We start from the raw sequence: 15,426 nt of genomic DNA on the forward strand, positions 1-15,426 counted from the left end.
GACGTAATGGAATCTCTTTCACTTTTACTCTTTGAACGATTTGGCACGAAACGTAATAATGAAACCAAATAGAGAATCACGCGTTATATACGCACAATTAATGAATTCAAATGACACATGGCGTCTGAGAACCATGGACACGAGAACTGCATCATAAATTCAGCATTTGTTACTAAGCGAAAGATATTTAATGATCAATTTCACCTCTGTAGAGTTGACAGTACACTTACATATATTTCAGTGTAGAATCTCTGGGTGAAGGTAAAGCGTAGGACTACCGTACTTTATACTGCGTTGTTGAGGCCGAGGTAGCATTTTTGTGGCGTATACGTTAGTTGTTTTTAGGATGAAGTATAGATAAGCCGTATGTGGAAGCAGTATACTGTAATACGGACACGCAGCGGAGGTGTAGAGCAATCAGTTAATCTGCTGAGGCCTGCGACATGGCGCGCAGTATATAAGCTGGCCCGAGATAAACTGTGCTCAGTCCAGCATGCTGTGGGCAGTGGTGTGCATCGTTGGCCTTGTGGCTACAGGCAGTGTTAGCTGCCAAGGTAAGGTCATCTACGCTGAGTTTTACCTCTTTGCTCCTTAAGTCATTTATAGTGGAGTGCACAGAGCACTTCAAAAAAATACCTTCAACTCTGTGGCCGCTTGCATTGGCGAAATACCTGTGCAAATGGCCATTTCTTTAGACTTTAGTATTCATTTCTGCTACAGCTGAATTTTTCAGCTGTACAGGTCTCGTGGGCATAGCAGAGGGTGCTTCATACCAGTGTTAGTGGATTTTGCCCTATTCCATTGACGTATAAGAGCGGGTGAAAAATTACTATCTTTATGTCTCAGTACGCGCCTAAGCTTCTTCATCTTATTCCCATGGTTCCTACGCGAGCTCATATAGCAGGAATATCTCTGAAATGAACATAGCGTACTGTGCATGCCGCAAACAAAAAATACAAATAGTGACACATTCCGCACTAATATCAAAACTTCAATATCAAGCGTATTTACTCTGTTGTCGCGCATCTATTTATCATTAACAGCAAAGGCTGAATTGCAAATAGAAATTCGTGAAGCGAGGAAAAGTTACATTTCATAAGTAAGTACTACAAAGTTCTAATTAGGCGCTTTACGGTGGCCGTGCCTCTTAAGCTGCGCGCTACTATTGGTAATTCGTTGTCGTTCGTCATAGCCAATTCGGCAATAATCAAGGTGATGGTGTACGCTACGCATTGAGAATCGCTCAGTCTTATAATCTTGGTTGTCACAAATAGCTGACTGTTTTTTTTTTTTTTTCAAAAAGTCACAATTTCCGAGGTTGTGGCTAGGTTTGGACATAATAGCACAGCTTACAAGATTTCTGCAGTCATAATGGTTCCTCCGCTTTTCCGTAACACTTAGGCCTAGTGATTTCCGAGATATGGTCATGGTGGAACATGAGAGCCCAGTTTAAATTATTGCGAGTGATACAATTTACGAAGCAGAGGAAATTACGAACGGGCAATGTCATCGTGTGTCACTTCCGACTCATAATTCGTCGTGTTCACTTAAATGATTCATCACGCGAACCGTTAACAACAGCAACGCACAACGGTAAAGCTCCAGTCAAAGCAAGTGCGCTTCTGCTGTCTACACGATAGAACAAAAAAATTGTTTTTCAGGTACAGAGGTAAAACATGGTGGACTTAACTAATTTGGACTTGCTGATTCCGAAAATGTAGTTTGATTTCCGCCATCACCCTCCAATTTTTTGTTACGGAGGTTTTTAAATGCCTATATCTAAAAGCAAAGAGTAGGGTGGTCTACACTAAATTTAGACAATATATAACATACTTAATGCCATAAAACTATCTCACTGTAGTGTCCTGGGCCTAATGTACATTTTTACAAGAAAAATTGCAACATTCATTTGCTCAGTGATGATGTTGATGGTGGAGGGTTGAGTATTTTTGATGGCAACTTCCTTCTGTGAGATATATATCCTTCACGCTTCAAAACCAACAGTAGTCACTTAACGTTATTGAAGGTTCCATCTACCTTAATAGTGGCTTTCCATTCGCAAAATGTCCTGATGGAACCTATCTCCGGGTCGTCACTAACCGCTCCCAAATTGGTAGGGAAGAAATCTAAATGAGAATGAAGAAAGTGTATTTTTAGTGACATTCTGCATCCAAGATTTTTATAGTTCTCTAAAAGGGTTCCCACTAATATGTCACTGTTATCTGCTCTTGTATCCCCTAGGAAACATTTAACGACATTCTTAAAAGAACTCCAGGCTGCAAGTTCTAGCTGACTTAATTTTTCTTCGAAGTTCTTATCATGCATTAACTTCCTAATTTTTGGCCCAATAAAAATCCCCTCGTTCCATTTGGCGTCACTTAACTCAGGGTATACTTCACGTAGATATATGAAACCATTAGCATTTTGGCCGTTCCCATGACAAAATTCTTTATATGGCCGAGCTTAAGTGGGGGAAGGAGAACATTTTTAGAATCCACCAAAGATACATAATGCACATTTTCTCTCCCTGGAGACAATTTCTCTCGTGGTGGCCACTGTTTAACTGTATAATGTTTATCTGTTGCACGGCTGTCCCAAAGACAAAGGAAACAGCAATACTTTGTGAAACCACTTTGGAGACCAGTTAGTAAACCAGTCACCTTAAGATCACCACATATTTTCCAATAGCTTCAAGTATCTCTGACAAATTTACGTAGTTCTCTTTCATAATCACAGAGTACCCTACGGGTACAGATGGAAACGTATTACCATGCGATAGTTCAGCCTTCAGACTTGTCTTGGAAGCGTCAATAAACAAGCGCCACTCAGCAGCATCGTATGGTATGTTTAACTGTTTCATTAATCCTACTACATCAGTACAAGCAGAAACGTTGCCCACCATACGGTAATAAGTCATCAGATCTTTATTACGTTGCCTCAAGTGAGTGGCGTAATTCTTGTTTCTTCATGAAGTGAGTTCCATTCCTTAAGACGTGAAGATAAAATTTCTGCATGCTCCTTAGATAAGTATAAATCACAAACTAGGTCATTCAAGTGTGCTTGTGTAATTAAATGTGGTCTTTGTTCTGGTAAGTGTTCCTCTCCACTTGATTGACATTGTGCTTCCTCAGCGATTATAGATTCATGATCAGAATTAGGAATTTCTTCCCACAATAGTGGAGGCGTTGGAACTGGCAGATCTTCACCGTGGGGAACAGGTCTAATTGCTGAGAGCAGGTTAGGGTACTTAATATTCCTCTTATTCTTTGATGAAAAGCCGGTTACAATAGTCAAACAGAAGTAGCAATCATCAACATTATTTTGAGGCACTCACCAGATCATTGGTATGCCAAATGGAAAGTGCTCCTTTTTTTCCTTTCAGCCATTGTGTTAGTTTAAAATTGCACCTAGTGCAAGTTATGTGAGGTGCCCAATCTTTATCCTGATCTCCCAGTTGGCATTTGAAGTATAAATGTTACGACGTCTTCAGTAAGTTAAAAATTGGTCATCTTTGTTTCCTTGTCGTCAATTCACCACATACATAACAAAATGAATCGGCATCGTTTGTACACCCACATTTTGATTCGTCATGTTGTATTTTCAATGCCTACATAACACTTTTCTGTCGAATGCACTTAGGTAGATCAATTTTTGCAAAAGAAAAGAAAAATTCAACAACTTGAGATAATATTGAAGGAAGAGTAAGCAAATGTATGTGACTGGAGGGTTCAAATACACAATGTAGAACACACTAATGTTACATATTACATTTAAAGTTAAGAACAAAAAAGATCACTGCACTAACTTTTATCACACTCCTTTCAAACACAAAGCACTTAAAAATTATACAGTTAATTCAACCATGTTATATAACTTGCAGGTCATACCTTTTAATCCTGACGTGATGGACAATTTTTGATTTCACATTTTATGTCACATTACAATATAGAATTAAGTTTTATATATATTTTATCTGTATCAAAACCACTGTTGAGTAGTGTTACAGTTGTCATGTTAGTAGGCCTAAGAGGTGCTTTATGTTGAAACACAATGGAGGTAGCTTACTAAGCACTCGTTGGACGAATATTTTAATACTATTCGTCTGGAATTCGTACCAGAGATAGAGGTAGAGACAGACTTGCAAAGAAAATAAGATAGAAAGCCAGCTCCAGTGGAAGGGGCTGCAAGAGGGGCATCATGTGTTACCGCCTGTTTGCTGTTGAAGTTTCGAGAGCAAAGCCCGTAGAGAGAGTCAAACAATATATGGCTTCCTCTACATACATCTCACGAATAGACCACGAAGATAAAATTAGAGAGATTCGAGTCCACACGGAGGTTTACTAACAATCTTTCTTCCTGCGGAAATTCCAGACAGGACAGGAAAAGAGGACAGTGACACGGATACACAAGCCCCCTCCGCCACACATCGAAAGTTGGCTTGCGGGCTATAGACATAGATGTAGATGTAACGGAGGCATAAAATCTTAGGGCTAATTTACGTGGCTGTACGGTCACGTACTTATGAGACAAGTGCTGCATAAATAATTTTTTATTTACACATTTCGCGCAACGTTCACCCAGAGATAAGATGTGTATTTTATAAGCTGAATCATTCCCTCCGTATTACTCACTTTTCCAAAACGTTGTGCTTATTTGACAATAGTCGCTAAGTTCCTATGACGTGGGAAATGATTATGTGCGATTAATATTTTAATTTCCCTAATAATGCACCAAGATTTTGCCAGAAAGGGAAAACGGAAGAATTTTCTTTAAAAAATCAGATTGTGAGAAATGATAATTTTTTGCATCTCATAGCTCTAAATTCGAAAGTTTTCGTGACACCCTTACTTTGGCGCAGTAGGAACCCATTTTACAATACCGCGGCAGCATAATTTATTGAAACAGACACTTGCCAACACAATAAAGCGCAGTACAAAGTCTAGAAAAAGGCGGCTGCTATCCCTTCTCGTAGAGTAGGTAAAAAGAAAAAAAAATCCAGACGTCTGAAATGTGGCACTTGTCACAAATAAGGGTAATTCCCTTGCCTTTATCTCTTTAAAGCTTTGTAAGTCAACTTCATTCCAGGTACTGAATGCAAATCGGCCCGTGCACAACAGTGTGCGACCAATATGTGCCAAAAAGCCGCGTGCAAATATGCGATACTTCACTGGGTCATATCTCAGGTTTTATTAATCGCACTGATAGTAGTTAGTTCTATTGATCGCAGAGATGAGCGGACAAGTGTTCTGGACACCCTTTAGTCTAGCAACCATTTGTATACCTATCTGAAGAACGGGTACATTGTCAGTATCCAACAGTACAGGGTCAAAATTTAAACATTGCACATTTCTCAGACAAATTGAGCAAATCGGCTGGTTGTTTTGCATTAAGTGTGGTCTAGTGTGGACCTTAAGCAGCTTATAAACGCACTATTTGTTCATGGGCGATTCAGAAGAAAAAAAGTGATATTTGGGCATGAAAAGTACCAGTTATGGGGATGACAACGTCCCTAACTTGTGTTCACGGTTATTGTTGTGGTCTTCAGTCCTGAGACTGGTTTGATGCAGCTCTCCATGCTGCTCTATCCTGTGCAAGCTTCTTCATCTCCCAGTACCTACTGCAACCTACATCCTTCTGAATCTGCTTAGTGTATTCATCTCTTGGTCTCCCGGTGCCCTCCAATACTAAATTGGGAGGGGGGCTGGATCTGAGTATGGGGTATTCACGGTATACCATCGAAATTTTTACGATATGTTCGTGAGATGATGTTCTCGGGAAACTGTGAAGCTTTATTGGATATCATTACACTTCGCAGATATCCGGAGGTTGTACTTATAAACTTACTTATGTACTTGCCGTACTTATAAATGTAATATTCGGTCTGAGGTGTAAAAGTAGTTTAAACGGATACAATGAACACTCATCACAAGGGTTCTGAGACCACCAAACTATATTTTTAGTCAGTATATTTTCAACAATAAAGCTTCATGACGCACTGTCTCTGTATAATGGACACTTAAAATCTATACAAATATGTCCAGAGTACTGCAGTGACAAAAAATGGCCTAATAGGGTCTCAGCACGCCTGAAAAAATGCTGCCAAAATTATGTAAAGCTGTAAAGATGGCAAATATAGTAAAATATTTCTAGTATCATTTTTGCTCTTCTCAAATATAAATCACAAGCCGGACATTTTCGATGAATTGCGATCGATGAGCAAAGTATCGAGAAAAGACTTAAAGCAAACTATTTTTTGTTAATAGTATATTACGCATATTTATTTGTTGTTTATGTGTGTCGAAGTATATATAAATGTGTCGCAGCATCTAAATAAACTGTCAAAACTTTACTGACCTATAGAGGTCGTTTTATATAAGTCACATACTCTGCTGTAGCAAGGAGAAGAAGGAAATCAGCGGAAAAATGTTTCTGGCAGAGCAAAAAAAAGACGAGTATGTTCCTCTGTAAAGGACCGACAAAGAAGTGGCGAACCAACTGTCTCCCTCCTCCCTGCGACTTCTCACCAAAAATTTTGGCGTTTGAACATATTCGCCCTTTTATGGTCTGGAAAAGAACATCAGAGTGGCAGAGACGGTGGAAGAGAAAGGAGACAGTGAAAATGGGAAGGAGAGAGAGAGAGAGTAGACAGTAATGGTAGGAGAGAAAAAGTGTAAATGAAATAATGTGGTATAGATGAAGACAATAGCGGTGAAAGCCAGAGAGAGAAGAGATATTGATGGTCAGTGAGAGACAATGGCAGTAAAAGAGAGAGATGGATGGAGATAGAAGCAGTGGGAGCAAAAGAGATAGGCGACAGTGGAACTGAAAAAGAGATGAGTGGAGACCATGGATAGGCTTGGGGGCAACAGAGCTGGTACTACGGTTTGGGAGGGGGGCTGGATCTGGGTATGGGGTATTTTTAATATTTTGGAAGACGAAATGGCGACGTTTAAGTACCACGGACCAATATGCATTCGATACCTGGAATGAACTTGGCTTCTTAGTTTTGAAGAGACAGGCAAGAGAATTACGTTTGTTTGCGACAAGTGCCAAATTTCAGACGTCGTTATTTTTTTTCTTTTTATCTATACGAAAAGAATGGGCGGCTCTTTTCTAAGTTTTGTAATGCATTTTATTATGTTGCCAAGCATCTGTGTCAATAAATTATGGTGTGGTGGCATTGTGAAAAAATTATCCATTGCACCAAAGTGAAAGTGTTACGAAAACCTTCGAATTTGGAGCTATGAAATGCAGCAAATCATCGATTTAGCACTCTCTGAAATATTTTTTTGAAGAAAATTCTTCCGTGTCTCCTTTCCAATACAATCTTAGTTCATTCTTAGGGAAACTAAAATATTAATCGCACACAATGATTTCACACAGCATAGGAGCCTAGAGACAGATAAACACAATGTTTTGGAAAATAGTAATACGGAGGAAATGATTCAGCTGATGAAATATATATATCTTATCTGTGGGTGAATATTACTCTAAATGCGTAAACATTCAATGGATTGAATGTTAAAAGCCTGTGTAATACAGACTTTAACACGTAGATATAGGGGAGGGCACATTTTCGGCCAAAATTTTTAACATGATTTTCTGACATCAATTGACCTTGTAACTTCTACGAGGTAGTCTAATCATGTTTTGCAGTTGAGCAAATATTTGCGTACTTGTTGAGGTTAACCCATACATTGTAAAAAAAAAAAAAATGGTTCAAATGGCTCGGAGCACTATGGGAGTCAACTTCTGAGGTCATTAGTCCCCTAGAACTTAGAACTAGTTAAACCTAACTAACCTAAGGACATTACACATATCCATGCCCGAGGCAGGATTCGAACCTGCGACCGTAGCGGTCTCGCGGTTCCAAACTGCAGCGCTTAGAACCGCACGGCCACTTCGGCCGGCCATACATTGTAGAATCGTGTTATGAGAAGAACAAGTTACTTGTACACATGTGTAAAGCAGACTGTAGTTTTCGTAAGAACTCTAAATGAATAAAGACAGTTTTTATCAATAACAAATACTTCCCCCGTCGGAGCTTCGAGTACTCCCTCGGGAATGGGTGTGTGTGCTGTGCTTAGCGTAAGTTAGTTTAAGTTAGATTAAGTAGTGTGTATGCATAAGGACCGATGACCTCAGCAGTTTGGTCGCACAGGAACTTACCACCAACAACAAATAGCACGTTCTACTTATAGGTGCACTTTCATGAAGAGGATGTTAATCGAAGAAAAGCCAAAGTTGATCAAAAACGGTTAAAAAAACATCACTAAGCTACGTCTGTTAATACTGGATTTATGAAACCCCTAAAGGGTACATAAACTATTTAATCACCGCCTTTATTTCAGTAAGACAAACTGTAATGTAATTATTTAGAATTACATACACCACAGAAGCAAAAGTACATAAGATGTTTCAAGTTTTTCTTGCACTGTGACGTGTTCCTTTCTTTCTTTCTTCCGCCTGCTGCACGAGAAATTAAGTCAACCACGATGCGTTTTGCCAAAACTCTAAAGGTAACAGTTATATCAGTTTATCCCCGCTGGTTACAAGTACTTTGCACTCGCCGCCATATTGCTGTTCTCAACTGCTGGCTTCAGTGACACCATTGATACTAGTAACGTATGTATTTGAGTGCTATATACCGTAAATAAATAGGAGAAAAATGAGGCTGTGAGAGAGACACGTATAAGGCCATAGACAGTGGCAGTGAGATTGTGAAAACTTAATTACAAAGAGAGACTGGGTAAAAGGATTTAGAATGATCGCCCCACACTTTTGTCAGAGTCTTTCAAGAAAGGAGCGTACTCGTCTTTTTGTGCTGCGGCAGGAGCATTTTTCCGCTGGTTATTAAGATGAGTGTACAAATACAGGATACTATTGAACGGGATCTGTCCGTACTAACGATGTAATGGCATCTATAGTACTAAGCCGGCTTCCCGGAACCCAGTAACAGTTGCAGGTTGCCTATCTTACCAGTTCCAGGGGCAACAAAAAATTTGATTTTCAGTATTTCGTGTATTTATCAACCGATTTAAAATGCAGTCATAATCTATTCATTAAGAGGCATAATCGTATGTTAAAAGTTTGACGAGCAGTATTACGGTTAGAAACTGTATGTTTGTCTTGAGGCAGAGTAACTGACGGCACGCAAATACCCGGACTATATTTATCCGATATTTGAGAAAGAGAGCACTTTGCGACTTCCAGCAAACGTTACACATAACTGCAAACATTTGCGAAACTTTTTTTCGCTGATACCCCCACAAAATGATGAAAGGAAAGACTGTATCGCTCATTACATTTCCGCTGTCCCTGCAGTCAAGCTTCAGCATTAGGCGTGACTATTTAATTTATTACTTTCTTTCTATTGATTGTTCGTAACACACTGTACATGCAAAATTATATCATTGCACGACACACAGTTCTGGCGATATGACGTCTTAAACATTGAGATTCGTGGAATACTAGTCTGCTTAAAATGGAGCGCTAGTTACCCAGGCTGCATTCTTGCTTTCTTTTACAATGAGGGCGTTTAGCAACTTCCAACTAACTTTAAGCATAATTTCAAATCCTTGCTACACTTTTCTCGCTCACATGCTTAAAGTCAAATATTTAACACATTAACTCAATTGTACAGTAGTCAGCCGTTTGAAGGTGTTTTATACATAGGAGTTCGATTTTTTTTAGAATCAAGGTTTACTGGTTCAGAATACGGAGGCCGCTTACGGATAATGGAGAGAAAACCAGTGGTAGCAGAAAACCTCAGATAAACCTTATGCTACACTTTTCACCTGATTTTTGGAGTAATGTGCGACGACGACAAAAATTCTGTTCTGTGTGTGAATGCTCACTCCGTAGATATTCCTGCTCTATGCGCCAGGTATAAGATGGTGGTGGCAGAATAGTCTTAGTATTCCTCGAATACTAGTTCTCTAAAGTACTCAACAGTGTTTTGCAAAATCAAGTATCATGGATTCTCATTTTAAGTTCCTCGAGCATCTCTGTGAAGGCAGCTGTGAGGGTTGAGGTGGGGAATCGGGAAACAGCCCTGCCTCCCTCCCTCAACTAACGCACAGCTAAAGGTCTGTGGCACTGACTATCCGAAAAATATAGCCTTACGCTTATAGACTTCGTCGCCAAAATTGTATTTCATTATTCAGTGGTTACGCCCTCTGTGTTTCTTTTATTTTTCATTTAAAACACCTGTCCAAAACGGAAAGCTCCAGTAAGAAGTGCATACAGAGAGCATTATACTGACGGAAAAAACTATCATAAGCGATGTTTTACCTGGATAAAATGAAGCACGTATCGCGACGAAAAAACGTTTCAGTAGTTGCATGCATACTGCGTATCACCAGTATTAATATAATGTATTCAAAAATGGAGAATTTGACAGACTTTATTGCGGGAAATTTCAGTACACTGAAGAAAGTAGACAATTTTATATTTACACGGCTCGAGCCACATCAAGTCAGTCACAGTTACCATGTTGACTCAACTGCATTCATGAACATATTTTTAGAACAGCGCGTGTTATTCTGTCCAGACCACGTCATTCCGTCGCATATCGCATTCCTGCCGCGGACAACTTCTCAGTTGCAGACAATTCTACTTTCGTATGGGCTACATCGATCTGTTACGATCTTAGCATATTATCTTTGTATTCGTTCGATTTCTGCTGTGATGCTTACTATATAAGGCTTTTAAATCCTGCAGAAATCCTCTAGAGTTCGTACTACTAACATTTTGCTTTCGATTTTCTTTACAGATGTATGTACCCCTCTCTCTCTCTTACTCTCTCCTCTCCTAAGGAATTCCTGTAGCTGTCACCGCATCTCACATATCTGGCTCCATCATCGGTTCCTATCTTCCTATGCTTCCTCGTCTACTTCTATTTCTCATTTTCTTATGGCCTTTTTATCCCACATAAGGCAAATTTGGGTTTTTCTCTTCCCCTTCTTCCCTGAGAATGTTGCATCAAGATCTTCTTTGGCTACCAGTCATCTGTCATTCGCACTATGTATCCATCGCATGCGAACTGTCGTTCTTCTGTTCTATGTGTGATACTTTCTCGAGTCTGGGCCATTTCTTTATTCATTGTATTTTTTACGTGATCTTGCCGAGATGTTCTACACTATCTCCTGAGATTTTACAGGTCTCGATCAGCTTTTATTTTTTCCAGTAAGCTCCCAGCACTCACATCCAAAGATCGTTACAGGCTCTACGACACTTTTTAGATCACCTTCTTTACTTTCCAGCTTGTCTTAGTAGACTATAACAGGAGGTTTAGTTTCTGGATTGCTGCTTTCCCATGGACTACTCCTTGCTGTGTTTCCCAGTCACTTGTTCCGTCATACGATAGGATGGTACCCAAATATTTAAACGTTTTATTTGCCTAGATGCGCTAGCACTCTAGTATTACGTTTCGCTTCCAAGAACCCTTACAAAACAAGTTAAGTATTCCTTTCGCCTTCCTGCTACTCTCTATTGGCATTCACCGTATATTTATCAACGTTTAAAGAGAGAAGCCATTCATGACATGGAGTGGAGACTTCCTACAAGTCTTTCTGCAGCCCGCTTTGAATGTCCAACGATGACACTTTCCTACGTCTAACATGATTTTCAACGAACACTTTGATAGTGGTGTGAACTATATGATAAATCATTTATATTGGGCGTTTAGAAAAAGTGTCATATATTCCTACAAAAGGTAGTATTGGTCAAAAGTAGAAGAAAAATTTCCATGATAATATGTTCGGAAACCAGTACCTTTTGAGATATGGGCTGTTGACGATTCGCAGTTCACAGTCTGTATTTCATTTATTGATGGGATGGCATAGTAATTTACCACAACACGCACGTGTGGCCAGATACAAATCCTCAAGAAATCATGGAGATGAGTTAACAGAATCGCTTCAGTATCAGTGTATTGGCAGAAGCTGTTGTTGACAGACTCATAGGACGATACATTTTACCAAACAAATTAACAGGTATGAAACTTCTTGACAGTTTGAAACTGTGTGTCGGACCTAGATTCGAACTCGGGATCTTTGCCTTTCGCGGGAAAGGGCTCTACCGGTTGCGTTAAGTAAGCACGACTGAAGATCCGTCCTGACAACTATACCTCCGGCAGTACCTGTGTACTTCCCCCGTAGGCAGAGGTCCCGAGTTCGAGTCTCGATCCGACACACAGTTTTAATCGGCTAGGAAGTTTCATATCAGTGCACCTCCGTTGCAGAGTGGACAATTCGTTATGGAAACATCCGCCAGGCTGTGGCTAGCTATGTTTCCGCAATATCGTTTCTTCCAGAACAGCTAGTCCTGCAAGTTTCGCACGAGAACTTCCGTGAAGCATGAAAGTTTGGAGATGAGGTACTGACGGAAGTCAAGCTGTGAGGACGGGCCACGAGACGTGCTTGGGTGGTTCAGTCGGTGGAGCATTTGCGCCGCGAAAGGCAAAGGTCCCGAGTTCGAAACTCGGTTTTAATCTGCACCTTCGCTGCAGAGTGAAAAATTTACTCTGGCGATTAACAGGTGCTGTGTGTCACCGGTTTCTACACGATAAATTAGCAGCGCTATTGAGGGCCGTTACCCTTGCAGAAAGATGGCTGTGGTCAGTGCACGACGGGGCACCACCTCATTTTCTTAGCATCGTGCCACACTACCTCATCGCAACGTTTCACGGGCGATGGATTGGTCGATGCGATCCGTTAGCTTGGCTTCATCGTTCAACGGACCAAAATCCGTTGGTCTTTTTGGCCTGTGGACAAAATAAAAACACTGGTGTATGCCCAACCCTACTAACTTCTGCAGCTATAAGTGACACATTGTTTTGAGACACGCTGTAGATGTCGAGAACATTAGAGGTTACTACGTTTCCTTGGAGCAGACCGGATGTTACTTCCATTCTTTTATGAATAAAACAATTTAGATCGTTTAATATATTTCTTTATTTAGAACGTCGTTTTGGTCATCAGACCACAACTTAGAACTTATTAAACAACTTTCAGTGTCTGTATCAACAAAACCTAATACTGGTTATGCGTGTTTCATTGATACTGAGACTGAATGTTGTTTTACGAGTTCTAAGTTTTTATCTGATTATGGCAGTATCCGAGACGACGTCATAACTAAATACATTAAGCGATCTAGACGAGTTTTCCACAAAGTATCTATAATTAACGCAGACTCATCCAGGAAATTTATTTCCTTTCTAATAAGATACCGAGTGGTCTTAATTGAAGTGTAGCTACTAACGGGGTCCCAGTGCGGGCTTTAGTTATCCTTTGGCAGCGAAACTTGATATATATGCTAACGTGTTCATACGGAACAGATTTACACTGCAAGAAGAATTTGTTCTAATTTTGGCCACGGGGTGCAAATCTGGCTCTGTGAATGCAAGAAAGACGTATAGAAATGTTGTTATATGTAATGGATTAGGCACGAGACCTGGTCAAATAAGTGAGAATGACGTAGACGTATAGAAATGTTGTTATATGTAATGGATTAGGCACGAGACCTGGTCAAATAAGTGAGAATGACGTGACATTGACTTTATTATTAACTGCTGCTTGCACAATTTGTTCAAAATGAGCACTGGTGACGACTACGAGATGTTGCGTCTGTAAAACACCGTGATCAACAGTTGCTCGCAGAAGCTCGGTGGAATCTGAGCAACGTGTTCCTGTACACTGGCCTTCAGATCAGCTAGAGACTGAATGTGTCCCCGGTAAAACTTTCTTTTGGATCTCCCCAGAGCCGAAAGTCACATGGATTCAGATCAGGTGATGTTGCAGGCCATGCTCCTGGAAAACCTTTGGAGGTAACACGTTCCTGGAAGATCGCATTAATCGGATCTTTCGTTGGGCGAGCGACGTAAGGTGTTGCCCCATCTTGTACGAAAACAATGGTTTCAACACAGTTGCACTCTTCCAAAGCGGGAATCACATGCTGTGAGAAGAGGTCGCAGTAACGTGCAGACATCACGGTACACTAGACAGGCCATCTGGGTGAATTCTCTTCAAAGAAGAAACGACAGGGAATACAGGTGCTTCTGAATCCACTCCAAGCGGTTCAAATGGCTCTGAGCACTATGGGACTTAACTTCTGAGGTCATCAGTCCTCTAGAACTTAGAAATACTTAAACCTAACTAACCTAAGGACACCACACCGTAGCGGTCACGCGGTTCCAGACTGTAGCGCCTAGAACCGCTCGGCCATCCCGGCCAGCTCCAAACGGTCACATACGGCGAATGCAATGGCTCTTCGTGCACAACACGCAGTTAAACAGTACCCCAAATTCGGGAGTTCTGTGTTCACTGGCCCTGCAATGTAAAATATGCCTCGCCATAGAATATTGCCCGGCCACATGTCATCATCATCTTCGATCCGTGCCAGAAACCGAAGACAAACTCAAGAACGTTGCTGCGGGTCATGAGGTTTCAGCTGCTACACCGTCTGGGTCTTGTATGGGAACCAGTGCAAAATACAGCGCAAAATTTTCCATACTGTTGACCATCGGACGGAAAATTCTCGTTAAACTGCACGACCACTAACACTGCTCGATGCATATATTACATGGTCAGTTACAGCAATAGTAACCTCGTCAATAGCATCTACCGGTTTAGGACGCGTTGCACTTCCGGTCGCTATACCAAGCTCGTACTTGTTTTCGAATTTCATTATCATCTTCCTTATACCGTTTAATGACATCAGACCTCTCCTCAGGCCTTACAGTCGGCGATACACTATCAATGCAGCTCTGTAATTGCTACCATTCACTTAAAACAGTTTCACTAACAGTGCACAGTCTTGCTTCTCGATAGCCGTACTGCTCACTCACGTTATGGCCTGTGAAACAACAATGTTTATGTTATACTATTATACAAACAGTGTTCAGCGCCAGATTTGCGGAAGTAACTGGAAGTAATTTTTTCGAGCGTTAATTGGTTCTGTATCAACGCATTAGCATATCTTCCGAGTTCCGCTGTCATTCGATAATTACAACCCACACTGAACTTCCGTGAGCCACCTTGTATGCTTCTGCTAAACATTTGTCATCCAGTACTGTCTTCGGTTAGCCAAAACTTCAACGAAATAGTCGCACAAGTGCGAAGATGTTCCGAACGATTGGATTACTTTGTCAACGAAACCTCGATTTACAAGAAAAGAATTTAAACTTTAACGTTACTGGTCAAAGCATAACGACTTATCGCGATATTCCACGAGATTAAAACCGGTCTGCCGTTTCAGGCATAGGTTTGCCGTAATTTCCATAAATCCGTTCGGGAAGTTACTTTGAATAGGCTAGGGGCGACTTCTTTCTTTTTTCTTGTCCAACCGACCACATGCTTCGCCTCTAATGACCTAAGCGTTGACAAACATTCCACATATTCCCTTTTCAGCAAGTACTGTCGAGGC

At 40.7% G+C, this 15,426-nt stretch overlaps 1 protein-coding gene across 1 annotated transcript in view; it reads left to right on the plus strand.

Annotated features, from left to right (window-relative positions):
• The first annotated feature begins 372 nt into the window (after positions 1-372).
• Positions 373-15,426, plus strand: part of LOC126194665 (beta-galactosidase-1-like protein 2) — a 135,854-nt gene continuing 120,800 nt past the window's right edge. The window contains exon 1 of the mRNA XM_049932865.1: positions 373-554. Within this exon, the coding sequence (XP_049788822.1) occupies positions 494-554 (61 nt within the window). The 5' untranslated portion in view covers positions 373-493. The remainder of the gene's footprint in view (positions 555-15,426) is intronic.

This window comes from Schistocerca nitens, chromosome 7, assembly GCF_023898315.1.
Source record: "Schistocerca nitens isolate TAMUIC-IGC-003100 chromosome 7, iqSchNite1.1, whole genome shotgun sequence".
In the NCBI taxonomy this organism is placed as follows: Eukaryota; Metazoa; Arthropoda; class Insecta; order Orthoptera; family Acrididae; genus Schistocerca; species Schistocerca nitens.